The sequence below is a fragment of the Opisthocomus hoazin genome, chromosome 5, assembly GCF_030867145.1.
Source record: "Opisthocomus hoazin isolate bOpiHoa1 chromosome 5, bOpiHoa1.hap1, whole genome shotgun sequence".
NCBI classification, from domain to species: Eukaryota; Metazoa; Chordata; class Aves; order Opisthocomiformes; family Opisthocomidae; genus Opisthocomus; species Opisthocomus hoazin.
The window spans coordinates 50,321,532-50,348,323 of record NC_134418.1 but is presented as its reverse complement, the minus strand read 5'-3'; the positions used below and the strand labels follow the sequence as shown (position 1 = coordinate 50,348,323).

At 42.7% G+C, this 26,792-nt stretch overlaps 1 protein-coding gene across 9 annotated transcripts in view; it reads right to left on the bottom strand.

Moving 5' to 3' along the window:
- Positions 1–8,349: 8,349 nt before the first annotated feature.
- Positions 8,350–26,792, bottom strand: part of PTPN13 (protein tyrosine phosphatase non-receptor type 13) — a 131,323-nt gene continuing 112,880 nt past the window's right edge. For 8 of the 9 annotated variants that reach the window (XM_075421203.1, XM_075421202.1, XM_075421207.1 and 5 more), the window contains 14 exons: positions 26,546–26,756; positions 25,551–25,621; positions 22,664–22,722; positions 21,845–22,001; positions 21,342–21,518; positions 19,445–19,527; positions 18,303–18,358; positions 17,085–17,188; positions 16,008–16,156; positions 15,409–15,499; positions 14,345–14,682; positions 13,589–13,804; positions 12,393–12,455; positions 8,350–9,166 (listed from right to left, as the gene is read on the bottom strand). In XM_075421203.1, the coding sequence (XP_075277318.1) occupies positions 9,086–9,166; positions 12,393–12,455; positions 13,589–13,804; positions 14,345–14,682; positions 15,409–15,499; positions 16,008–16,156; positions 17,085–17,188; positions 18,303–18,358; positions 19,445–19,527; positions 21,342–21,518; positions 21,845–22,001; positions 22,664–22,722; positions 25,551–25,621; positions 26,546–26,756 (1,856 nt within the window). In that variant the 3' untranslated portion in view covers positions 8,350–9,085. The remainder of the gene's footprint in view (positions 9,167–12,392; positions 12,456–13,588; positions 13,805–14,344; positions 14,683–15,408; positions 15,500–16,007; positions 16,157–17,084; positions 17,189–18,302; positions 18,359–19,444; positions 19,528–21,341; positions 21,519–21,844; positions 22,002–22,663; positions 22,723–25,550; positions 25,622–26,545; positions 26,757–26,792) is intronic. The other variant, XM_075421206.1, reaches the window with a different exon arrangement.

Genomic DNA, 26,792 nt, shown 5'->3' with positions numbered 1-26,792 from the left:
CCCTGGAAACATTCAAGACCAGGTTGGACAGAGCTCTGAGCAACCTGATCTAGTTAGCGGTGTCCCTGCTCGCTGCGGGGGGGTTGGACTAGATGACCTCTAAGGGTCCCTTCCAACCCAAAACTTTCTATGATTCTATGATTCTATAAGACTAAGGCAAGAGCTTGATAGAGGAGGAAACTTTTGAAATAAACATTATCCTTTGACCAGACCCTTCATAAGGACTTTGTTACAATATGATTGCTTGGCACATTTGCCTCTTGGATCCCTCTCCTGGCAGAGCTGATTCATACACAGTGAGTGAGGCAACTTTATATTCCATAGTAAGAGGGAGATTCTACTACTTTTAAAATGCTGTTTATAAAACCCACTTATTTCCATCCTAACCTTTCAGTTGTGCTTTCATACTACAGCTCCTTTGGGGCTTGAAGTGAATTTTTACAAAAAGAAACTAACTGGAATGTAATATAATCCACCTCTCCACACACATAAGATGATAAATTTCTTGGGTCAGGTGCTAATTTGTGGTTTTGCCTAGCATCAAGGACAATGGCAAATCTCAACAAACTAAGTGAATGAGACAACTGAACAACATGACACAACAAGGCTGCACAATAAATTGTGCTAGTGGAGCCAGGAGATCTTGAATTATAAGCTACTGATGTGCTTCCCTTGGTTGTACTTGTTTTCTGCCCAGTTTTGTAATGTTGGAGTGCAGAAGAAGGTTATTGTATCTCTAGGAGCCTCTGATACTATGCCTGAATCCAGAAAAACCAACAGAAAACTGTTCCTAAAATTGCATTTATCTCTATGTGCTGTAAACCACAAGTCACTGGTCACACGAGATGTGTAAATAATGTCTCTCTCACAAAAGAACCTTAGTAATAAAAAGAGAAAGATGACAACTTTTGGACTAAGAAGGTAAATGTTCTTAGGGTAAACAAGGCAAACATTCTTCCTAGTACATCCAAGTCTGAACACCAGCTGCAGAAGGTGTTCTTCTGCCCTTCCCCACCCCCCCCCTCAGAAAAAGCAGCACTGTTCCTTAACCCCACCCCACACTTCAAGGTGAGTCACTCCCTCATCACAAAAAATACCAATGCATGCAGCTGTTTTTCTCCGTACAAAGACAGCTGGCTGAAGTTAGTGAGCACTGTTCTGCTCCCAGAAGAGGAAACACTGTCCTCCAAATGAAATAATCTATTTCCAAGGCTCAGCCCCACCACATTTCTCTCACAAGCCCAACCAGGATTTCTAAGCCACATGCCTGCCATGCTGCTGTTGATGACCAGGTGCCAGGCCCTCTGAGTTCTGCACCACTTCTGCTCTGCGATTCTTAGAGGACCTGGACATGCTTGTAGATCATCCATGAATCAAAAGGCACTTTTTTTTTTTCTACACACCCCTTTATCTGATAGCATCTTTGACTTACCTTCAGACACATGCAGACCTCCTTTCATTGTTGCTGGGATTATTTGCTATCTTTTGAGTTGTATCAAGTTTGATTTTGAAACATTACAGGGGGGAATGCATTGATTTGCTATTTAAACTTCTAGACAATGACAGTCTAAATTCAGCAATGGAGATATATTGTATACAGCTGTGTATAAAGCATTTCTCTGTTTCACTGCTATGCTTTTATTTTCTTTAGTGCATTTCTTCTTCCCTTCAATCAACAGGTGCATACACTTTTTCCACACTTTATGTGAAAATAGCTGCTGGATTACATTGGACATACATTGGACTTGTATCACAGGTAAAATTAAGTCATACACCACAGAAACCACACAGAATTCACTATGCCTTTAATACTCACAACCCTTGCAGTGTTGTACACTCCAAGCTCCTTAAATGATGAGTAACATTACCCTGAGTTTACCCTTCAGCTGGCCAAGATCAACTGCACTAAGAAGGCAGCACAGAACAGATTCTCGACTTCAGCCTTGCTAACAGCCACAAACCACGTGATGTTTGCCCCTAGCTTTGTTCTGACTTGACTATCAGTGGATGTCATAAATTCAAACTTGCATCCTGATGATGGCTCACATTCTTCAATGCTAGCAAAGTGCCTTCCACTCCATTAACAAAATTTGGCCTTCATCTCATAGGTTTCTGTACCCCTGTAGCGCAGAAAAGATCACAGACATCATGCATATTAAAAGTGGGTTCACTATACTGAGATGACGTGAACCAGGAAGTTGCTAGCATACAGAAGGGGCCAAGGTGCTCTGGTTTCCCCGTGGAAGAGGAGTTTTTTGGGTTTTTTTTTGTTGTTTGGGGTTTTTTTTTGGTGTGTGTGCGGTGTGTTGTTTTTTTAACATGGAAAAAGTCAGAAATGCTTTGTAAGCATTTTACTACCTGCAAGTCAGCCAGTATTGAATCTTCAAAGCTTAGATTGAAGTTTTCTTCTACGCTGTTAATCACAGACACTACTAATCCTGGCCCAGCTGTTCTCTTGTGCCTTCAGTTTAGGTGTGCATTCATTTGCAGGGGTGGGTATTACACTGGCTTCTGCCACACACAGTCACTACAGAGTATCTTCACTACGATGTAGATCACCTCACAAGATTTCTCCCATGTCATCTTTCATTGTCCTCCTAAGTCCCACCTCATCATACAGACAGAAGACTTATTGTAGATGCAGAATCACCTGAAGACCCAAGAGAATGCACCTCTATTTGGGCTTGCACCATCAGAGGATGATGTACAAGTGCATTAACAGAAATACAGGCCCACACCCTGGTCATGAGCTTACTTCCACTTACTTAAAGGAGATACTAAAATCTTTTCCTACCACCTTTCAGAATCCTCCTGCAAAACACTGGACATGGGATAAGTGAAAGCATTCACTACACACAGCAAACTTTTCAATCATTCTTAAATACTTATTTTTCCCAGATAGCTAGTTTTAGAAGGATGTAAGTTGCAAAGTAAGAGGCTGCTTAGAAGCATTCAAGGAGCAACATTAACGATCCCTCAAAATAGTCTCCAAGGAGCAACTGGAATTCCTCCTTTGTATGCCTTCTCTTGTGTAGGCAAAGACCAGCAAGAAAATCAAAGGTATGATAAACTACTAATGGCACAGGGCTGCTTATGTAGCAAAGTGTATATTATATGCTTCTGTCAGCTAATTCTGGTTGGAAGGAAAAAAGGATCCCCTCTCTCTTACGTTAACACACGAGTTCTTTAATTAGAACCATAATGGGTTATATATCAGGTATTTTCCTAGTCTGGTAAACCTCCTGCTGAAAAGTGGATACCCGAAAAAAGGAAAATCCCTTTCAGATGGAGCATGTCCTGATTGTATACTCAGCAAGACATCAGAGGTCTAAAAAAAAAAAAAAGGAAAAAAGAAAAATAAAAGACACTCAAGATTCCACCCCCCCCCCCCCCCCCGTCAGCATACTAAGAAAGCACACACCATTTTTTCCAATCAAGGAACTAGCTTCTCAGTTTTTCTTCTCATGAGAAGAAAATGTCAGTAGGGATAGCTGGGCTTCCCAGTTGGACTTCTGGGGTTGGAGTCCAATACAGTACCTAAACACCAGCAGGGTGAATAGACAGGTCTATTTGTTCACTAATCATGTGCTTACCTTCCAGGGGTAATTCTCTGAGAAACTGAGAAGACTGTTGGGGTGCGTGTATGTTTTTTTCTGACGATGGGGAGGTTAGGTCGAGTTAATTATCTTCTGCTTCTCTACGAGCCCATCATTAGAGGAAATTGGGTATAACATACCATACCATAGATGTTCATATTTGTGAGGACAAGCAGCAAATCCTGGAATCTTGTACTGATTTGTGCTTCCCATAAGCTGTAATGCAGGTCGGCGGGGACGAGATAGCAGAGAGAAGTCCCAAGGCCATCAAAAGGAACTTCAGGGCACTGGGGCGACTGGTTGAGGGATCAGGGGCGCAGGTGGTGTTTTCCTCCATCCCTTCAGTGGCAGGGAACAGCACTGAAAGGGGCAGGAAAACTCACCTGGTTAACAGATGGCTCAGGGACTGGTGCCATCGGTCAAATTTTGGCATCTTTGATCACGGGGAGGTGTACACAGCACCGGGCCTGCTGGCAACAGGTGCATCGCAGCTGTCTCAAAGGGGTAAAAGGATTCTTGGCCACGAGCTGGCGGGGCTCATTGAGAGGGCTTTAAACTAGGTTCGAAGGGGGAAGGGGACATCGCCCAGCTCACTAGGGATGAGCCTAGGCTTGGCGTGCCAAGGCCAGGGGTGAGATTGACAGCCCAGCTCAAGTGTGTCTATACCAATGCACGTAGCATGGGCAATAAACAGGAGGAGCTGGAAGCCATTGTACAGCAGGACGGCTACGACTTGGTCACCATCACAGAAACGTAGTGGGACAACTCGCATGACTGGCATGCTGTCATGGATGGCTACAGACTCTTTAGGAAAGACAGACCAACAAGGAGAGGTGGGAGAGTTGCTCTGTATGTGAGGGAACAACTGGAATGCATTGAGCTTGGCCTGGAGGCAAATGAGGAACAAGTTGAAAGCTTGTGGGTTAGAATTAAGGGACAGGCTCATAAGGGTGACATTACGGTGGGTGTGTACTACAGGCCACCTGACCAGGAGGAGGAGGTTGATGAGGCCTTCTACAGGCAGCTACAAGCAGCCTCACAATCACAGGCCCTGGTTCTCATGGGGGACTTCAACCACCCTGACATCAGCTGGGAAGACCACACAGCTAGGCACGCACAATCCAGGAGGTTCCTGCAGAGCATCGATGATAACTTTCTGATGCAAGTGGTGGAGGAACCAACAAGGAAAGGCGCTCTGCTGGACCTTGTATTAACAAACAAGGAGGGACTGGTGGAGGATGTGAAGGTCGGAGGTAGACTCGGCTGCCGTGACCATGAAATGGTCGAGTTCAGGATCCTGCATGGAGGAAGCAGGGCGATAAGCAGGATCAAAACCTTGGACTTCAGGAGGGCTAACTTTGCCATCTTCAAGGAGCTACTGGCAGAAATCCCGTAGGCCAGGGCTCTTGAAGGCAGGGGGGTCCAAGAGTGCTGGTCACTTTTTAAACGTCACTTCCTCCATGCTAATGAGCGGTGCATCCCCCTGAGAAAGAAATTTAGCAAAGGAGGCAGGAGACATGCATGGTTGAACAAGGAGCTTCTAGAGGAGCTCAGGTGGAAGAGAAAGGTCCATGGAATGTGGAAAGAGGGACAGGCCACTTGGGAAGAATACAGGAATGTGGTCAGAGCATGCAGGGATGAGACGAGGAAGGCCAAGGCCCACCTGGAATTGAAGCTGGCAAGGGATGTCAAAAACAACAAGAAGGGCTTCTTCAACTACATCAGCAGCAAAAGGAAGGCTAGGGACAATGTGGGGCCGTTGCTGAATGAGGCGGGTGTCCTGGTGATGGAGGATGCGGAAAAGGCAGAGCTACTGAATGCCTTCTTTGCTTCAGTCTTCAGTGCTAAGACTGGCCATCAGGAATCCCAGGCCCCAGAGGTAAAAGAAGAAGCCTACAGAGAGGACGACTTTCCCTTGGTCAAGGAGGACTGTGTGAGGGATCGCTTAAGCGATCTGGACGTCCACAAATCCATGGGCCCCGATGGAATGCACCCACGAGTGCTGAGGGAGCTGGCAGATGTCATTGCTGAGCCACTCTCCATCATCTTTGAAAGGTCCTGGAGGACAGGAGAGGTGTCCGAGGACTGGAGAAAGGCCAATGTCACTCCAATCTGCAAAAAGGGCAAGAAGAAGGACCCAGGGAACTATAGGCTGGTCAGCCTCACCTCCATCCCGGGAAAGGTGATGGAGCAGCTCATTCTAGAGGTCATAATCAAGCAAGTGGAGGAAAAGAAGGTTATCAGGAGTAGCCAGCATGGATTCACCAAGGGGAAATCATGCCTGACCAATCTGATAGCTTTCTACGATGACATGACTGGCTGGATAGATGACGGGAGAGCCGTGGATGCTGTCTACCTCGACTTCAGCAAGGCTTTCGACACAGTCTCCCATAATATCCTCCTAGGGAAGCTCAGGAAGTGTGGGCTGGATGAGTGGTCGGTGAGGTGGGAACTGGTTGAATGGCAGAATTCAGAGGGTTGTCATCAGCGGCTCTGAGTCTAGTTGGAGGCCTGTAACTAGTGGTGTCCCCCAGGGGTCAGTACTGGGCCCAGTCTTGTTCAACTTCTTCATCAATGACCTGGATGAAGAGTTAGAATGTACCCTCAGCAAGTTTGCTGATGACACCAAACTGGGAGGAGTGGTGGATACACCGGAAGGCTGTGCTGCCATTCAGCATGACCTGGATAGGCTGGAAAGTTGGGCAGAGAGGAACCTGATGAGGTTCAACAAAGGCAGGGTCCTGCACCTGGGGAGGAACAACCCCATGCACCAGTACAGGCTTGGGGCGGATCTGCTGGAGAGCAGCTCTGCGGAGAGGGACCTGGGTGTCCTAGTGGATGACAGGTTGACCATGAGCCAGCAGTGTGCCCTGGCTGCAAAGAAGGCCAATGGCATTCTGGGATGCATCAAGAGGAGTGTGGCCAGCAGGTCGAGGGAGGTTCTCCTTCCCCTCTACACTGCCCTGGTGAGGCCCCATCTGGAGTACTGTGTGCAGTTCTGGGCTCCCCACTTCAAGAAAGATGAGGAGCTACTGGAAAGAGTCCAGCGGAGGGCTACAAGGATGGTGAGGGGACTGGAACATCTCTCCTACGAGGGGAGGCTGAGGGAGCTGGGCTTGTTCAGCCTGAAGAAGAGAAGGCTGCGAGGGGACCTAATAAATGCTTATAAATATCTGAAGGGTGGGTGTCAGGAGGACGGGGCCAAGCTCTTTTCAGCGGTGCCCAGCAACAGGACAAGGGGCAACGGGCACAAACTGAAGCAGAGGAAGTTCCGTCTGAACATGAGGAAGAACTTCTTCACTGAGGGTGACGGAGCACTGGAACAGGCTGCCCAGGGAGGTTGTGGAGTCTCCTTCTCTGGAGATATTCAAGACCTGCCTGGACAAGGTCCTGTGCAGCCTGCTGTAGGTGACCCTGCTTTGGCAGGAGGGCGGGACTAGATGACCCACAGAGGTCCCTTCCAACCCCTACCATTCTGTGATTCTGTGATCTGATGCAAATTGTTTGCGCCATACCAAAGTGGGTTTCATGTAGCTTACTGTACAAAAATCAGTTCCTGTGTCTACTTTGGCACGTATCTAACATAAGAATTCAACTGCCTTAACCATACTGTCTAGTTACCATAACCATTTTTTTGTTTCTAAAAGCCAGACATACCCAAATCCTCTGAACTCACTACTTATGTTAAAACAGTAGCAGCAGTCTATCAACTAGCTGAGCTTGCTTACTTTGCGTGTTGACAACTGTAGTCCTGAAAATCTTCTGTCTTCATTTGAAAGCTCCTTCACATAGGTGTACTGTCAACACAACTAGTTAATTTGCCTTTGCTTCTATCTACACAGAATTCATTTTCCTTCCTCAAACTACACTGGGTCTGAAAAATGAATAATTTTCAACTGTGTTGGTACGCTGGAGGGAATAAAAATCATAGCATTACTGTGACAACTGAAAAAGGCTCCCTTTCTTTTTCAAGTCATGCTATTGCGAGCTAGAACACCATTAAACAAGCAAGACAGTGACTGTTTCAGTTTTAGGACACCAGAACACTGTGGGCTACTATTCTGAAGAGTGAGAACCTTGGATAGTCACAGGCCTCTGAACTTATTTCCACCATTGCAATGCAGAATGCTGTCGATTTAGTACTCTTACACCCTTCCCGACAGCACAAGCCACAAGCTTCAGTTCTAATAAGGACTGCTGGGACAGGAATACTGCTCAAACCCTTGAATGATCCCCTGCGCTGGCTTATGGCAGTTGTACATCATCCAAGGTTCCCATACAGCACAAAATGAAGATTTCCTTTCAGAACAGTTGTGACTGTTTAGAGTGTCACGAAAACACTTAGTTACTTAGAACTCGATATCCTGCCTCCCACCTCAAACCTGGTTGCTTTGAGCAGGGCAGATTACACTGTTGTCAGATAGCTGCCATAGCATCCAAGTGCAAACATACTCCAAAAAATGTGGTATGGGTCTCAATGCCCAGGTATGCTGAAAAACAAGGAGGGAGAGAAAATATCCTCTTCCTTTCACATGGAAACTATCCAGAAATCAACCCACATTTCTGCCATTTTTTTCAAAATGGAGAATGAATAACAGAAGGACACCGAAAATTTAAAATGTGCACAGCCCTTTTGTTGCAAATTTCTTAAGAAGTACAGCAACCACAATGAAGGATGTAAGACCAAGAAAAATCAGTCACAGGGACAGAAAAATACCCAGACCCACCGATCAGTTTGTTTTAGGTGTATTTTTTATTCACAGAGTGGAGATGCCTAATCAGTTATAAGGTTAGACACCTGATAATTCAGCTTTTTTGTAAAAGTATATAAATATATACATGAAACTCTACAAAGTAAACTTTATTAACTGTGATACTTAGAGTAAACACTACTATCTTTATGCTAACAGGCATCTCTTAAAGCTTAAATGCCGATTTCAAGATACCCTCTATAAAATAGCTGTAACTGTACTAGAAGGGCAAAAATTCTGTACCATAAACAAGTTTTTAAAAGGGACTAGTAGAGTAGAATGTCTTTGTAACAGTTTGCCAGGATAAAAATACTGCTTCATCCCTCCCACTCACCCACACCATGAGAAACAAATACCCCAAAACAGCTGCAGAACCGCAGGAAGTATTACAAGATTACTTTTTTCTTCTTCTTTACTTTTTTAATATTAAAATATTTTTATTTCAGTATTTTATCACATATTAAGGAAGCTGCAAAAAATGCAGCTTTATTAAATATTATTTACTGTTATACAAAAATCTCACATGTGTCCACAGGGCTGAAGACATTAGTGGTATTGCATGAGCTATCCCTTTTCCTTATAACTATATACCTTATTTGGAATGATGGAGAAACTTTATAGAAAATACATTTGACAGCAACTGAAGAAAGGGACTGGAAAACTATTGACAGAACAAAGAAAACATGTGAGAGCCTCTGCACCTCCTTGCTTCCTTATTTTAAAAGCACTTCTGCTTCACTATTTTATTTGTCTCTGTTCTTCATGTTGGAGATGATTCAGGACATAAAGGACAACTTGGTAGCAGAAAATGTACTGATCCTGCAATGGAAAGGAAATCACAGAGTGTGAAAAATGCTTGCACCACCTAAACAATTCACTCTCACCTGCACTTCACAGGTGCACAGCACTTGATTTCAATACTATTTCTACAGTTAAATAAATAAAAAGAAGTCCACAAAACAAAAAACCCACAGTGGAGAAATATGTAACCTGAACTTCAAACAAATACAGGCACTCTCTTGCTGCTAAAGATGTATTTTTATATGGGACATGTAGCCTCCTTTCACACCAAAACCACCTCAAGCAGAGTAAGTACTCCCCATAAGTTGAAATGAAGACAGCAAGTGAATTTCAAGGTTTTGCATCAATGCCAACTAATACAGAACTCAGATGACAGTGCAACTTCTTATCTTAAACTCAGTGATACACGTGTGGGGGCTAATACATGTTTTGGTGTGTGAGCTGGGGTTGATAGTTTTGTGGTTTGGTTTTAGTTTTTTTGGTGGCTTTTATTTTTAGTTCTTTTGGTGAGGTTTTTTGGGGTGGTTTGTTTTGGTTTTTTTTAACTATGATTTGACAACTCCTTCACAATCAAAGAAAAAATGTAGATTTTACCAGGACCTTGTGATGTCCATCTCTAAGGCAAAGTTAATTACTTCTAGATCTAGAAGCAGGGCGATAAGCAGGATCAAAACCTTGGACTTCAGGAGGGCTAACTTTGGCCTCTTCAAGGAGCTATTGGGAAGAATCCCGTGGGCCAGGGCTCTCGAATGCAGGGGGGTCCAAGAGAGCTGGCTGCTGTTTAAACATCACTTCCTCCACGCTCAGGAGCAGTGCACCCCCCTGAGAAAGAAATCTAGAAAAGGAGGCAAGATACCAGCACGGTTGAACAAGGAGCTTCTAGCAGAGCTCAGGTGGAAGAGAAAGGTCCATGGAATGTGGAAAGAGGGACAGGCCACTTGGGAAGAGTACAGGAATGTGGTCAGAGCACGCAGGGATGCGATGAGAAAGGCCAAAGCCCAACTGGAATTGAAGCTGGCAAGGGATGTCAAAAACAACAAGAAGGGCTTCTTCAACTACATCAGCAGCAAAAGGAAGGCTAGGGACAATGTGGGGCCGTTGCTGAATGAGGCGGGTGTCCTGGTGACGGAGGATGCAGAGAAGGCAGAGCTACTGAATGCCTTCTTTGCTTCAGTCTTCAGTGCCAAAGCAGGCCCTCAGGAATCCCAGGCCCCAGAGGTAAGAGAAGAAGCCCACAGAGAGGATGACTTTCCCTGGGTTGAGGACGATTGCGTGAGGGATCACTTAAGCAATCTAAACGCCCACAAATCCATGGGCCCCGATGGAATGCACCCACGAGTGCTGAGGGAGCTGGCAGATGTCATTGCTGAGCCACTCTCCATCATCTTTGAAAGGTCCTGGAGGACAGAAGAGGTGCGTGAGCACTGGAGAAGGGCCAATGTCACTCCAATCTGCGAAAAGGGCAAGAAGGAGGACCCAGGGAACTACAGGCCGGTCAGCCTCACCTTCATCCCGGGAAAGGTGATGGAGCAGCTCATTCTCGAGGTCATAATCAAGCAAGTGGAGGAAAAGAAGGTTATCAGGAGTAGCCAGCATGGATTCACCAAGGGGAAATCATGCCTGACCAATCTGATAGCTTTCTACGATGACATGACTGGCTGGATAGATGACGGGAGAGCCGTGGATGCTGTCTACCTCGACTTCAGCAAGGCTTTCGACACAGTCTCCCATAATATCCTCCTAGGGAAGCTCAGGAAGTGTGGGCTGGATGAGTGGTCGGTGAGGTGGGAACTGGTTGAATGGCAGAACTCAGAGGGTTGTCATCAGCGGCTCTGAGTCTAGTTGGAGGCCTGTAACTAGTGGTGTCCCCCAGGGGTCAGTACTGGGCCCAGTCTTGTTCAACTTCTTCATCAATGACCTGGATGAAGAGTTAGAATGTACCCTCAGCACGTTTGCTGATGACACCAAACTGGGAGGAGTGGTGGATACACCGGAAGGCTGTGCTGCCATTCAGCATGACCTGGATAGGCTGGAAAGTTGGGCAGAGAGGAACCTGATGAGGTTCAACAAAGGCAGGGTCCTGCACCTGGGGAGGAACAACCCCATGCAGCAGTACAGGCTCGGGGCAGACCTGCTGGAGAGCAGCTCTGTGGAGAGGGACCTGGGTGTGCTGGTGGACGACAGGTTGACCATGAGCCAGCAGTGTGCCCTGGCTTCCAAGAAAGCTAATGGGATCCTGGGATGCATTAGGAGTGTGGCCAGCAGGTCGAGGGAGGTTCTCCTTCCCCTCTACACTGCCCTGGTGAGGCCCCATCTGGAGTACTGTGTCCAGTTCTGGGCTCCCCACTTCAAGAAAGATGAGGAGCTGCTGGAAAGTGTCCAGCGGAGGGCTACAAGGATGGTGAGGGGACTGGAGCATCTCTCCTACGAGGAGAGGCTGAGGGAGCTGGGCTTCTTTAGCCTGAAGAAAAGGCTGCGAGGGGACCTAATAAATGCTTATAAATATCTGAAGGGTGGGTGTCAGGAGGATGGGGCCAAGATCTTTTCAGTGGTGCCCAGTGACAGGACAAGGGGCAATGGGCACAAACTGAAGCAGAGGAAGTTCCGTCTGAACATGAGGAAGAACTTCTTCCCTTTGAGGGTGACGGAGCACTGGAACAGGCTGCCCAGGCAGGATGTGGAGTCTCCTTCTCTGGAGATATTCAAGACCTGCCTGGACAAGGTCCTGTGCAGCCTGCTGTAGGTGACCCTGCTTCGGCAGGAGGGTTGGACTAGATGACCCACAGAGGTCCCTTCCAACCCTTACCATTCTGTGATTATTCCTATAACATTCGTTTAACTTTTGGTTGACTATCTCCCCAAAGGAAATTTTAAGACATCTCTGGTGGTATTAGCGATTCATAGCAGCTACAGTTAGGCCTTCTCTTCAGTTTACAATGGCATTTTTAGCCAAAAAAGCTCAGCTGATTTCCTGTAACACATGCCTCTGAAAACTCCCAACTTTTTTTTTTTTAAAAAAAACACCACAGACCAAAACAGCACAGCATGTTAAAAATTGCATGCATTTGTAACTGTTAAATACATACTGCTGCTCACTGGTATGCATCTGATTTAATTCTCATGACATAAATGTTGCACTAGAGCGCACAAAGACAATCATTGTGTGCATCACAGAAAGTTTACTGGCACACCAGTTAGAATTCCAGTGTCTTTCCTTTAGTGTATACCTGGGCAAGCCACTCACCTCTGTCTGAACCATCCCGTGTCTCTGCAGACGCATTGTGCGCACCAGATCTGAGATGTCAAACTACCAAAACAAACAACAAGTTAAACACTCAAGAGAGACATACATGCATATAAAGGAAACATCCCCAGCATCAAACCAAGGAATCCAACTAGGTACATTAAACATTTAGGAGTGAAACAAGTAACAGTTCACTATAGCCTATGCATGTCTAGTAGATAACCAGCATGTGCTGTCTCTGGACACTATGGATGTGGCCCTCCTACGTGAGACACTCCTTTTGACTTCTCTCTCTGTGCACAGGCTCTCTTGCTTACTCTTACTGGGACCTGAGCATGCAGAAAATAGAGCCCCTTGATTCAGCCTAACAAAATACTTTTTATTTCCCCAAGCCTATAAAGTTCTAGACATTTAGCGCGGGCTTAGCAACCCTGCTGAGCTAAGCATGACATAACTCCTCTTCTCTACAAATTTACAAAAAGATTTGCTACACCAGGCCACTGAAGGACATAAACATAAGGAAGCTAGCACCTTCCTGTGGATCACCCTAGAAAGCACATCCCTGGTTGTGCTGGAAAAGTTAATTTACATAATCTCTCCCTCATCTCCAGACGAGATGTTTGTACACTGAATTTTTGATTCAGTTGCCTACACAGATACTCTACTTGCCTTCTAGCTGCCCTCTGACAGTTCATGCATCTCTAACTGACCGAGTGCCACAACTCTCAGCCCTAACACCATTTAACACGATAGTTCCGCTGAATACACCCAGCCAGGTAAGGCAGGCATTTTAACTTTTCCTTCAATTGCCCGAGTCATCACGGCAACACACTGTTGTTCCCAGGCCAGAAATCTGCTGAAGTAGTGCATGTCCTTGCAACGTACCCTAGAACGTCTCAAATGGTACCTAACAATGCTGGATTGCTGAGGTGTCAACAAACAGGACACTTAACAAGATTCCCTGAGCTAACCAAGAACCAACAGATGTTAGAGCTCTTCCCCCCCCCCCAGAATCATCAACATAGAAACACTTCACAGGTACTAGTGTCTTACACCCTGATTTATGTTACATTGAGACATGGACAGCATGCTACTCTCAAAACCATGGCATATTCTTTAAACAATTGAATAGATCCAATGGAACACATTTCCTGCAAGTCAAAACCACAGCTTAGCTCATCTTCTTGGGTACTCACATCAAGGTCTCTGTTGATTAACCCTAGGACAACGTCTATACAAATAAGGGTCCCTGATCGTCCAATGCCTGCACTGCAGTGAGTTATGATAGGTCCCGATTTGTGGACATGCCGCATGTAGGAGATAAAAGTAAGCAGGTCATCTGGTTGAGAAGGGGTGTCATGGTCAGGCCAGGCAATGAAGTTCAGATGGGAAATGTGCCGTACTTCACCTGTCTGAGGTTTAAAAACAACAATAACAACAAAATGTAACACACAGGAAGAATAAAAAGACAAATAAGTTTCCAAAGGAAGCAATCTCAGAAGAGAGGGATTTGCCCAATGAAGGTGTTCTGTAATTCAATAAATCAAGAGAAACAATGAGCTAAACTGAAAATAACTAAAAAGTAATTGAATAGCATAAGGTTCACTGTGCGGACTGAGTTGATCACACATGAACAAGCCACACTGAATTCTTAGTGAATTGCATATCTCTTTACATGTTTCTGTGGCCAAAGGCACTTAGGGAGCCAAAATTTAGAGTCTCATCAGTGTAATGAAGTAATCTCCTGGCCCAACTGCCTTCTATAAAGGTCACAGAGTAGCACAAGCTGCAACGAGCAAGAATTGCCCACTAATGATCACTGGGCAAAGAGAAGCACTGAGTTACCCCTTGATGTAGACATCGCAATTGAAAGCAGGCAAGCCAGAAGTATGAGGATAAAAATGTCAACACTCAGAAAAAAATGCTCAGCATGTAGAATTAGATTCACTTACTTGAATCTCTTCTAGTTCCAGCACTCTAATGATAAAGCCCTTCAGTTGCTGGAGTCTTATAAGAGCAAGCCGTAGTCTATCATTTATCATGGTGGTTTTATTGAGTACATCTGGCCAGTAACGCTGACATTTTATCTTTTCTCCTTCAACCTCCTGAGTCATCATGGCAATCACAGTACAACTTTGCTCCCAAACCATTTGCCAGAAATCTGCTACAGTAGTAGGGAGTGGTCCTTGACATGCAATGTAAATGAACTCTTCGTTCCCCACTGGCATACGAATGAAGCTGGCATTGATGTATCCACCTTCAATCCCAAGAGGTACTCTAGTGGTATCATCTGCAATCCCCACACAACAAAAATACCTCAGTGTTATGTGTGTACATAATTAAACCTTCGCACGATATAGATGCTGCGCCTTACACACTCACATAGTACTTATCTCCACAGATGCTTCTAGATCTTATTTAAAAAAAAATAATTAAAAAATCACTACAATTCTTGCTTTAGGATACTAATCCGCACTTCTCTTTGAATAAAGAAAACGATGTCTAGGGGAGAAATATAATCAGAAGACAGGCAGGATTCGTGATTTGAACTGCAGCACCTCTGAAACTGAGGTCAAGTATTTCTCACTCGGAACTAACCTTTGTCAGTTCTCACTTCTCCTCCACACATCTCCCACCTAACAAACAGAATTTTGTTGCAGAAAATTAACTGACAATAGTACATATGTCTATTTTTCCAATTTTACATGGGTAAAACTGAAAAAATCTTGTCTCACTCCATACATACAACTCTTAAAACACGATCCGTTGAAACAACTGAAGAATCTGTGAACATCCATCCCTACCTACTACAGTAGTCCACTGTTCACCGATCTTAAACTGCTTTATAGATGTTTGCTTTAAATGTGTAGAAAATGAATGGCAGATTTATTATTTTCCTTACTCAATAGCAGAACTGGGATTTGGAATCAAATCATCCCACTTCTGATCTAATTGATCTGACCATACAGGTTGTGACAAAATATCAATAGTGAACTTCAGATTAGTTAGGACTTACAAGGAAGTATGTTTTTGTATCTGTTCTTTTTCCTATTCTCCTTTGCTTGTCCAATCAAACACTGATCCAAAGGTTTTAACTCCTGAAGGTTCTGTAAAGAAGCAATTACACGTGCATTAGAAAGCACCTAATGGTAACAAGTGTTAAGAGCAGTTACGTAACCAAGTCTTCAACAGACAGAATCATTAAAACAAAATCCTAATGTGGATATGCAAAATAATTCCGTCACAGGAAGGAATCTAATTTCACATAGCTAAGAAAACGAAACAAAGTAATAAAAACTATCATCCAGTAAACATTTTATCTCATTCTCCCAAAAAAGAGATTGTGTAACATGGTTGACTTAAGACTTTGGAAAGGCTGTTTTCACATTCTGCAGCTAGATTTCGCAGCCTTTTGAATTGAATTCCTGGTTCAAACTAATCTCTCAGCAGCTAGTGGGGGGAAGGGAGAGAAATCTTTGGTAAAAGAAGTCTATTCATCCCTTCAGAGCTGCAAATTAAAGAGCTGTGGTATTTTAGGCAGTGACGAAGCAGCCATTCTATTTCTAACTGTTTCATACTAGAAAAAAGGACTTTAAAGGACAAATAGTTACTCACTTCAATCTCTTTAGAAGGGACTCCCTGTTCCAGCAATCCACGCAACATCCTGATTACTGACTTCAGTTTGGCTCCAGAGTACCTGCCTCCAGGAAGCACATTCACAGTAGAGAGTGCAGAGATCTCTTCATCTGTCACTAAAGTGAAATCTAGCAGAAGAACAAGACAAATTGATCTAAATATAAATAAATAAATAAAACTAGGGAAACGTAAACTGTAGTGCAACATTGGATTTCCTTCTTTCTGTTCACCACTGTACTACCTGCTTTCTCTAGAATGCCTCCATACACCAGAGAGAATACACAGATGTCCTCTCAGTTTGAGAGGCAAAACCAAATTAACTAACAAAACCAGTATGATGCAAAATCGGCTTCGATGAATCCAGGAACTAAAGGGAGCATTTGCCTGAACTTACAATAAATACACTGAAATAAAGTTCAAATACATTTTAAATGTAAGTTCTTCTCACAATAACCTACAAAACTGATGAATGCACACAGGGATGAATTCAAAACTCTCCACTGAAACACCACAGCCTGTGACTTCATTTTTAGCACTTGTACTCGACACGTCTTTCAAGTAGTAATCATAAGATGCGTTAAATACATCTTTTATTCCCAATAAAGCTTGCTTTCTATCAGGCATTCAGTGTTTCTCTAAAGCACAACAAAATTAGTAAAGCAAGAGTCTCTCTGTTACCAGAATTAAAAGTGCTGCCTAATTTGAGCATGGAGTAACCAGTATGTGAAGCACGTAACATAATGCTCTGATCACAGTCAAACATCTCGTTACAGCTTTTGTCAGATAGATACTACGGAAGAAAGCATCTCAGCTGGTTTCAACTTTACTACAACTACAGGCACAATGTTGCCAATACTTGTTCCTATTGACTCTCACACATTTATTACACAAAGCTGTGAAGATACTTTCCAATGGGTTGCTGAGCTGTTAGATTTTGCATTATACCTGTCATTACGCCCCCAAAACATATCTGGGACATTCTAAAATTCACTTCTGACATTTCATCTATTTAATGTGATCCTCACTTTTCCACTGATTATTTGTTAAAGTTCTTGCCTTTATTTACACATTCCTGGCTGACTGATTCAATTGGCAGTTCATCACTTCCCCACGTGATTTCATCTTCATCTGCTTGGCTCAAGGGTAGTTGTGGATGAGATCTATAGAGGACAAGGTACGGAAGTAAGAAAGAACACCTAGAAAAAACCAATCCATTTGCAATCTAATAAGGAAATCACCAGAAAGTAATTTATAGCTGCAAGTATTTCTAGACCAGATGCACACCAGTATTCTCAAAAAAACCCACCATTTTTTCCCTTTTTTACATCCCCAGCGGGACTTTGAAAAAGGTAACAGTGGAAAAAGAGCCAGGAAGACATGAATCTAGTAATAACTTCTAGTCTAGTAAAAGCACTGCAATTACTTTTCAAAGGCTAAGCAGTCAAATAACACCCCATAGCAGACTTGTACCATTCACACAATTCACTGCCTATACACTAGAATATTTACTTTAAATTGCAAGTTTTCTAGCTTTGTTGAAGATGGTGATAAACCTATTAAGTATTTTAGGTCATAATGTCGCTGCTTGTGCCAAGTCTCAACCCAAAACTTCCCAGAAACTTAACTAAAACATAAAAAGAAGTATATACGTTTCGACTGAAGCTTCACTTAGACTAAGGACTAAAATTATTTCAGAAAGAAAAACCATCTTGGGAACTTCCAGAATTCAAGGTGGCTCAAAGGGACAGCTAGTAACTTGGCCAGGCATATCCTTAGTTTTCCATGTGAAAAAAAAACACCAAACAACCCAGGCATCCAGATGGGAACAGATGGACCAGTGCCAACTATACGGTTTAGCTCCTGTGCTCTAAAACCAGAAGTAGTAACATCAATGAAACTTGTAAAGATTCAACTGAAGACAGCATTGAGTGTTTTCTTCACATGCAAGTACCAAATCGTTAGTACAATGCAAATTAAGTTATTTGGAGCCATTTAAACACAGCACAGTTACTCGTTATAACACCGTATCAAAGGAATAAATAAGACTAGGGCATAGTAAACCACACAAAGCTGACTAGTATTCAGGCAAATTATAATCTTTTGAATAACAAGAATAGACAGCGAGCAATTCAACAAGATATTGCACAGATATTTTGCTGGGTTTGTTTTGGGGGTAGGTTTTTTTGGGTTGTTACCCCCTTTATAACATATCCCTTTTCCAAGTTTCAGACTTCACAGGTTTGCTTTCAAGCAACACTAGAAAAGAAATCTTACCTTTCTGGCATAGCTTTTACTTCGCAATAGTCTTCATAACCATTTACAGGTGTTGGCTAGTAGAAGAAATATTTCAAAACACATTAAAGGACATAGTTCTAACACTCACCCACTGTAAATTTTAATTAACAATTACATGGACTATTTCTGAAGGGTACTATGGTCAAAGCAGCACATACTGAAAGACTTTCCTCAGCAGCAGCAGTAGAGCCATCTAAATTTTCCCCAGTTGACTTTCATTGTTTCTAATACTTAAGAACCCTTTATGAGGTAAGTTTGATAGTGAAAACTTGTGCCTCTTGTCAAACCACCATTCCTATACAGAACAGGGCTATACTCCTAAATGACAGGCACTCCTATATACGCCTTCCTCAACAGACAATGAAGACTCAGCAGAGAAGCTGGCATTTCGATCCTCCTTTCAAGAAAAACTCTACAAAACCACCTACCCTTATTAGGCCACCTCACAAGTTTCCATTGCCATATTCAGAGAATTTTATTTGCGGATCTCCTAGAGCACACTGACAGAGCCAGATTCCCGATTTAAGTCTCAGCTCTACCAGCTGGACAGAAAGCTGCAACAGCCAGGATGTGCTGGATGGACAGAGTTCTGCTGATTTGAAATATGAGACAAAACCTGGGCATCTAGTGACTGATGTAAAACAGCATATGCAATATTGTAGGGTAAACCACATATAGAAGTTGTTCAAGTTAATGAACATATCCTAGCAAAAAGTAGGATGAAAAGAAAGCTCAAATTTACATTTTGGACAGTTAAGTCCACCCAGTCCACCATTGAGACTGCTTCCTGTCTTTGAGCAGGAATCAAGGAAATCTTTCAGATTAAATGTCTGAAATAACATTAATAAGGTAGTTATTATTGCCCTTTTTGGAAAAAAGTTGTTGGGCTTCTATGAGAAACAGTGTAAAATAACTCTACGCTTTGATCTCTTATATAGTTAATTTATGATAGAACACACACTGCTTTAAAATAATTGTGCATCATTTACAACTACTACTGACAAAGAGGCTTTCTTTTAAAAGACATGCAAAGTTATCTCCACAAGTTCTACAAATACAAAGGGAGTGTCTGAGAAAGCAAAATCAGCAGACAAATGTCTGAGAGATTCTTGCCATCCCACCTCTGAAAAGTCTTCAGGTAAAGATGACCCATCACAGTCTGTGTCTTCAGACTTAGCTTCTGTTAGGTTTCCATTAATCTCTACTGGAACAGGAAAATCAGGAGATACAGCATAAACACACTAACTGATGCCCAGGAGTCACCTGCTCACATATCTGAATCCTGTTACACCTGTTTGGCACTACACAGGGAATACAGGTGCCAGAATAACCAAGGCACATCTTTTAAGTCCCTTTGCTACCAGTGTGCTGAAAATGAGGCCTTACTGTATAGGATAATCAGACTTCAGGCTTCTTTCCTTCCCATGTCAACAGTGTTTCTGAAATTCAGTTACATTTAGACCAACAGCAGGTCTAAACCAGGATTCTACTTGCTCTTTGTATTAACAAGACCTACTTAAGATGTGCCAGATAAAATCTGACTTGTATCTGTCTGCTGCAGTAGTTCACTGCTGCCATATCTTATGGATTCAATTCATCTTCAGCTGCAAAGGCCAGATCCTAGCTATGAGAAATTGGAAGTAGTGGAGCTCCAATGATATTCCTCAGCTGAGGTCCTGGCACAGCCAGAATCTCAGTGTTTCCTGATTTCTAATGTAATGACCTATGACAATAACCCAATGAACTTGAAGAGCAGTACCCTGGTTTTGGCTAAGACAGAGTTAATTTAAGATAGAGTTTAATTTCCCAGCAGCTGCTGTGTTTTGCATTTAGTAGTAGAACAATGTTGATAACACTGATGCTTTCACTTGATGCTAAAAAAATCAATGACTTTTTTCCAGTTTCTCATATTCAGCTAATAAGCAGATGTGCAGGAGCTAGGAAGGAGCACAGCTAGGCAGCTAACCCTAGCTGGCCAGTGGAAATACTCCATACCATAGACATCATGCTCAGTATATAAATGGGGGCTGGCTAGCAGGCAGGAGCTCTGTGAAATCCATGGGTTCTGTGAAATCCATGAGCTCCGCGAAATCCACAATCGCTGCTCAGGAACAGGCTGCGCAATCGGTCATCGGGCAGTGAGAAAAATTGTATCGTGTATTGACGGTTTTGAATATTCTTTATTATTATTATTATCATTATTCCTCCCTCTGTTGTCTTATTAAACTGTCTTTATCTCAGCCCACGAGTTTTACTTTTTGTCCATTCTCCTCCCCATCCCACTGGACGGAGCAGAGTGAGCGAGTGGCTATCTGGTCCTAGTTGCCAGCTGCCGGGTTAAACCACAACAAGCAGCAAAAGAGCTGAAATAATTGTAATTTTGGAAGGTATATCTTGAGTTCTAGAAGGAACCTCTACAGGAGTAGCAAATATCTTGCTCAGACTTCTGGACCATACATACATAGTGTGACACCAACAAAGGACCTACAAATCCTACTCCACACTAAAATTCAGTTAATAACAACTGAAGCTGAGGAAACTGAACGAAGGAAAAGAAAGGCGTACCAACAGAAGCAGGTACTAAAAAAACAGCTTTTCTAAATGAGACAAAGCAGGTTGGCAAATTGTTTGGTTTTGAGAGATTTTAACACATTTCCCAGTTGTATAATCTGCAATCAATGAAATGTTGAGGCTCTTCAGCATTTCAAAATGACTGTAGCTGCAGAACCAGGTATCTAAACAATAAGAATTCCACTTGAGAGACAATTCAAGAATGGGATTAATTTTCCTAGATTAAAGTAAAATCCAGATTATCAAACCAGAACTTGACTTACTAAATTGCGTCTGAAGTTCACTGGAATCAGCAATCATTTGTCTGTGTTCTACCTAGAAAACTTTCAGTTCATGCATCAATTCAATGTCAACTCTCCCTCTTGCCAAATCGATTGCTTACTTGGCACCTTGTTTCGAGAAATATTTTGCTGTTAATGGTATGCTTTTTTTAATGGCTCATGTTACCTGGCAGGTGATCTTCTGATGCAGCCTTCTTGAGAAGTAGAAGACCCTGAGCCTCTGAAGTTGCATTATTACGATTTAAGAGGTTCTGAGCTTCCTCATCAACAACATCCAAGAGATACTGGACAACTTCATTGTGATCATCATCATCATAATATTCATCATCTGCAACATCTGTTTCTAAAGGGAAACAGTACAAAATGACTTTTCCCAATATAGGATGTTTTAGTGAAAAAAAAATTGAAGAGGCAGGAACCATGGCATTATTTCTAGCTGTTATCATGGTTTTACTTCATTTCTCTCTAAAACAGAATCCAATTTTCATAAATCTACTTTCAACATCAACTAATTCCTCTAAAGCAGGGTGCACGACTCGGAGATGACCTTCCAAAGTTGACTGCCAGCGTAACATTGACTTACTTCAGCCTATTCAACAACGCCTTCATTCTCTTGGACTTGTACACTAAAGACTGAATGATGCTGTTCCCCATTTCACCTCCTCTTACCTGATTTGTCATTGTGTTTAGAAAGATCTGATATCTGATTGGTGAAGCCAGGGGACGGTGCATCTCCAGATCCTGAGAGATTCATTAGTCCTTTTCTGTGATGGATATTGTTTTCTGTATTTGCCTGAGAAGATCCTAGGATGCCATTGCCATTTAACTGAGAAAGCAAAGAACAGTATAAATTAACTCTTAATGAGTCTGGCAGTTTGCTGAAGCAGCAAGCAAACCCTTAAGAAGTTTGCCGCTCTACCCTTGCATTCTCATTTGAGATAGTTCGGTGATGAGTGGGCAGCTTTTAGGTGTGTTAGAAGTTTCACATAGAAAGAGCAAATAAAAAAAAATCAAAGCAACTGAGAAAAAAAGAACACATAGTGAAGAAGCAGCAACTACTACAAGAGAACACACAGTAGTATTTAACATTATTATACCCTCTGTAAAACATATGCAAGCTTCAGTAATTTTGATCCTACAACACACCATTTCTCAGAAAAAAAAAGGGGAAAAAAGAAAGAAAACGATCTAGTGAATGTAACTTGCAAGCATCTGCAGAAGCTGTGAACAGAATTGAGTTTTCTGGATCACAGTCTGCACCCTTCTCATAAGGCCGTTCATATTTCGATAAAGCAGTCCCAAAGAAAGAGAAGATCAATACAAAAAACTTGCATATTTATTATGATCACTGCTTATTCACATCAACTGACAATAGTGGGTTTGCATACTTTCATTAACAGATTAATTTATTTATTTAGTTTAAAAATGTGTGTAAAGTAGATCCTTTTCTCTGGTTAATGATAATAGGCGCAATAGAGGAGTATTTACCTTGGGCCCATAAGCATCAATTGCCTTTTCTGTTTTATCACAGGGATCACAGGAACAGCCTAAATAAAAATGGGAAAAACAACAACTTCACAGCAGCTTTTTCACAGAAATTAAATTAGCCCCCATTACTTGCTTTTATAAAAGAAACAAGGTATTTAGTATTACGTTATGAAATAAATAACACTTCTGCCTGCCTGGTTACTGGGCATTGCCAAACTTACGTTACTAATTGTACTTTGTAATGGCTTTTTGAATGTTACATTCAACAGGATCAGAAAGCATAAATGCTAATACAAGTAGCCTACTTTAAGCAAAGAGAAATGTTGCTAAATAGCTTAACAATTTACAGTGGAAACACACTCCTTTGCGAAACAGGGTATGACTCCCTTTCCCTTGAAATGTACAAAATACAACCCCTCAATCACCTGTCACTAATTTTTTTTTTTTTAAACATCATCTGACATCTGGGTCCTTGTTCAAAGGTACCTTTCCCTTCTTGGTAAAGAAAAGAGTGATACTATGATATCCGAGATCACCGCCTAACCTAGACATCCCATTACTAATATAATACACGAGATGAAGTGGAACTAGTAGATGCTATGTATCTAGCTACTAGTGAAGTTCTGGATTTTCATACACATTACACTTTTACAAATGAAGAAACTTGCAGATGAAATAACTGCAGGCTAACAGTAACCTTGTATCTTGTCATGAACCTATGCATGACAAGTCATCTACAGGAATGGAGTTTTAAGTGGGGTCTTCCAAGATTTGGTTACAGGGCTTGTTCCTAATGAATATCTTGACTAAGTTTTTTGAAACAAAATGTGTAGCATACTTGGAAAATATGTGAGCAACACCAAACTGTAAGAGTTGCAATTATTTCAGAAGGCAAGATAAATACTCAAAGTTATCTAGGTACATCAAAGAAAGCATGAAAAACAAGAGTGATGAATCAAGACAAATGCAAAGTGCCACATGTCAAAGAAAAAGAAAATGCTTAAGATGGTAAGTAACTGCCTTCTATGACTGGCTGGATAGATGAGGGGAGAAGCAGTGGATGTTGTCTACCTCGACTTCAGCAAGGCTTTTGACGCTGTCTTCCATAACATCCTCCTAGGCAAGCTCAGGAATTGTGGGCTGGATGAGTGGACAGTGAGGTGGATTGAGAACTGGCTGAATGGCAGAACTCAGAGGGTTGTCATCAGCAGCACTGAGTCTAGTTGGAGGCCTGTAACTAGTGGTGTCCCTCAGGGGTCAGTACTGAGCCCAGTCTTGTTCAACTTCTTCATCAATGACCTGGATGAAGAGTCAGAGTGTACTCTCAGCAAGTTTGCTGATGATACAAAGCTGGGAGGAGCGGTGGATACACCAGAAGGCTGTGCTGCCATTCAGCATGACCTGGATAGGCTGGAAAGTTGGGCAGAGAGGAACCTGATGAAGTTCAACAACAGCAAGCATAGGGTCCTGCACATGTGGAGGAATAACCCCATGCACCAGTACAGGCTCAGGACTGACCGGCTGGAAAGCAGCTCTGTGGAGAGCGACCTGCGTGTCCTGGTGGACAAGGTAACCATGAGGCAGCAGTGTGCTCTTGTTGCTAAGAAGGCAGACGGTATTCTGGGGTATATTAGGAAGAGTGTGGCCAGCAGGTCGAGGAAGGTTCTCCTTCCCCTCTACTCTGCCCTAGTGAGGCTCCATCTGGAGTACTGCGTCCAGTTCCGGGCTCCCCAGTTCAAGACAGACAAGGAAATACTAGAGAGAGTCCAGCGGAGGGCTATGAATATGATGAGGGGACTGGAGCATCTCTCCTACAAGGAAAGGCTGAGGCTTGTTTAGCCTGAAGAAGAGACTCCTCCCTGAAGGGAGGGGATATTATAAATGCCTATAATTATTTTAGGGCTGGGTGTCAAGAGGATGGGGCCAGACTCTTTTCAGTGGTGCCCAGCAGGACAAGGGGCAATAGGCACAAACTGAAGCATAGGAAGTTCCATCTAAACACAAGGCAGAACTTCTTTACTTTGGGGGTGACGGAGCACTGGAACAGGCTGCCCAGAGAGGTTGTGGATTCCCCTTCTCTAGAGATATTCAAAACCCGCCTGAACGAGGTCCTGTGCAGCCTGCTCTAGGTGACCCTGCTTTAGCAGGCTGTTTGGACTAGACGATCCACAGAAGTCCCTTCCAAGCCCTACCATTCTGTGATTTTGTGTGTGATTCTGTGATAAGTGGTTACTCTGCACAGAAGCAAACGTAGGTGCTGAAGTATCCTGAGTCTAAGTGACTGAACAAGGAACTATTTAGCAACAGGAAGTTAATCTCAGTCGGGATGTACTAACAGGAATGCTGTCTATACAACCCTGGAAATAATTCTTCCTGTCTGCTTGGCACTGGTGAGCCTCACCCAATGCCATATATGCAACCAGAAGCACCACACTTGAAGAGCAAAACAGCGAGAGGTACATAAATTCTAGGGGACCAATAAAATCAATTTGAGTTCCTTTGGTCTTGAAAAAGAGAAGACCAACAGGAGACCTGAAGCCCTTTCAAATGTAACAAATTTGTATTTTTATGCCTGGTCAGAGGAAATAACATTATTATCAATAACAATTATGATGATGATTGCTTGATATTTCTTAACTCCTTTAAAGACTTAGGCTTGATATTAGAATTTCTAAACTACAAAACAAATGGAAGCATAAAGAGACTAGTTGAATCTCTTCTCACGGAGCTTTTAAAAGAAAGATCAAGCAAACACCTGCTGGAGCTGATCTCAGTAAGTGGAGTTCTAGTCCAGCCACTGAACTAGGATAGTATCTTAAGGCCCATATCAATTCATTTTCATAAACATGTGTATTTCACTTGCAATAAGTAAGCACGTAAATCTTACCATTAGCTTTCACTGGCCATGGATTTGAGCTATCGGGGCTCTTGGATTTTGGAAGCACTGCATGACCATCTCTATGAAAAGAAATGTTTACAGAAATTTTTACTAAAAAATAAATAAATCATGGTAATCATCAGATGTTGATGTAAATATGTACTATCAGAAAAACTGCCAATACTGCTTTCTGTTACAACAGTTCTAGAATACTTAAAATACTCGTTGAGAAATTAAGCACTGGTAGTTTGGTTACTTCCTACTTCAGGGAGCACTGATGAGTTTGTAAGAGCTAGACTTTCCTTCCAGATTCTGACAAAAAGATTCAACCTTGCAGCATCAGGACTTTGTAACTCTTTCTCCTTCTGGGATAAAACAGAATGGGAAGGAGAAAGGGAGAGAAGAAGCAAAGAGCAGCATGCACAGCTGGAAGACTTCAAAAATGAAATAAATGTTGCAGTCCCAAGTAAATATTAAAACAGAGTAATCTGGATGGCTTTTTAGACTGCTGCATTGCCATAAAAGAAGCAGCAAGGATCAGTGAAAATACAGTGGTGCACTAGGATCTGTGCCATAGGGTTTTGACATTCACCAGTGTGCTGGGACATCCATGTGACAGTAGAACTATATAAGCACCAAACAAAATTTTATCTCCTTTTTATGACTGTAGAACCTTCAGTAGCAGCTTTAAGAAAAAGGAGTAATTATATTTAAATAACCTGTGTCATATTTTGAAAATGGTATTTTGAACACTTGCACTTCACAGCTGGACACAGCCTTGTCTTCCCAAGAAACACAAAGCACAGCAAGTACTAAGTAGCCTTCTGCTCCATGGAAGCACAAAAATGGCGAATATACAGGCCCATTTTGCGGTACCAGTCCTCAATAATACACCACCTAGTACCATCCTAGTTGTCACGCCAGAAAAATGCTTTACCCATGCACTCATACAATCTCGCAAGAAAGACAAAAAGTACAGGGAAGCATTTGCTTCTAAAACATACCTGGTCACTTTGAGCACCACTTTCGGAAGGTATGTTTCCAGCACTCTTCTGGCTTCTTTCAGAGTCATTCCATGTGTGCTTACTCCATTAATGTAATGGATAATATCTAGCGCATGGAGACTCTCCTCTCTGGCAGCAACCGATCTGGGGAGAATGTCACTAATATACACAACTTTGTAAAGGCTGTCATGACCTCCTGATAACAACAAACCTTTGCAGGAAAAAGGGAAAAAAAAAAAAATAAAGT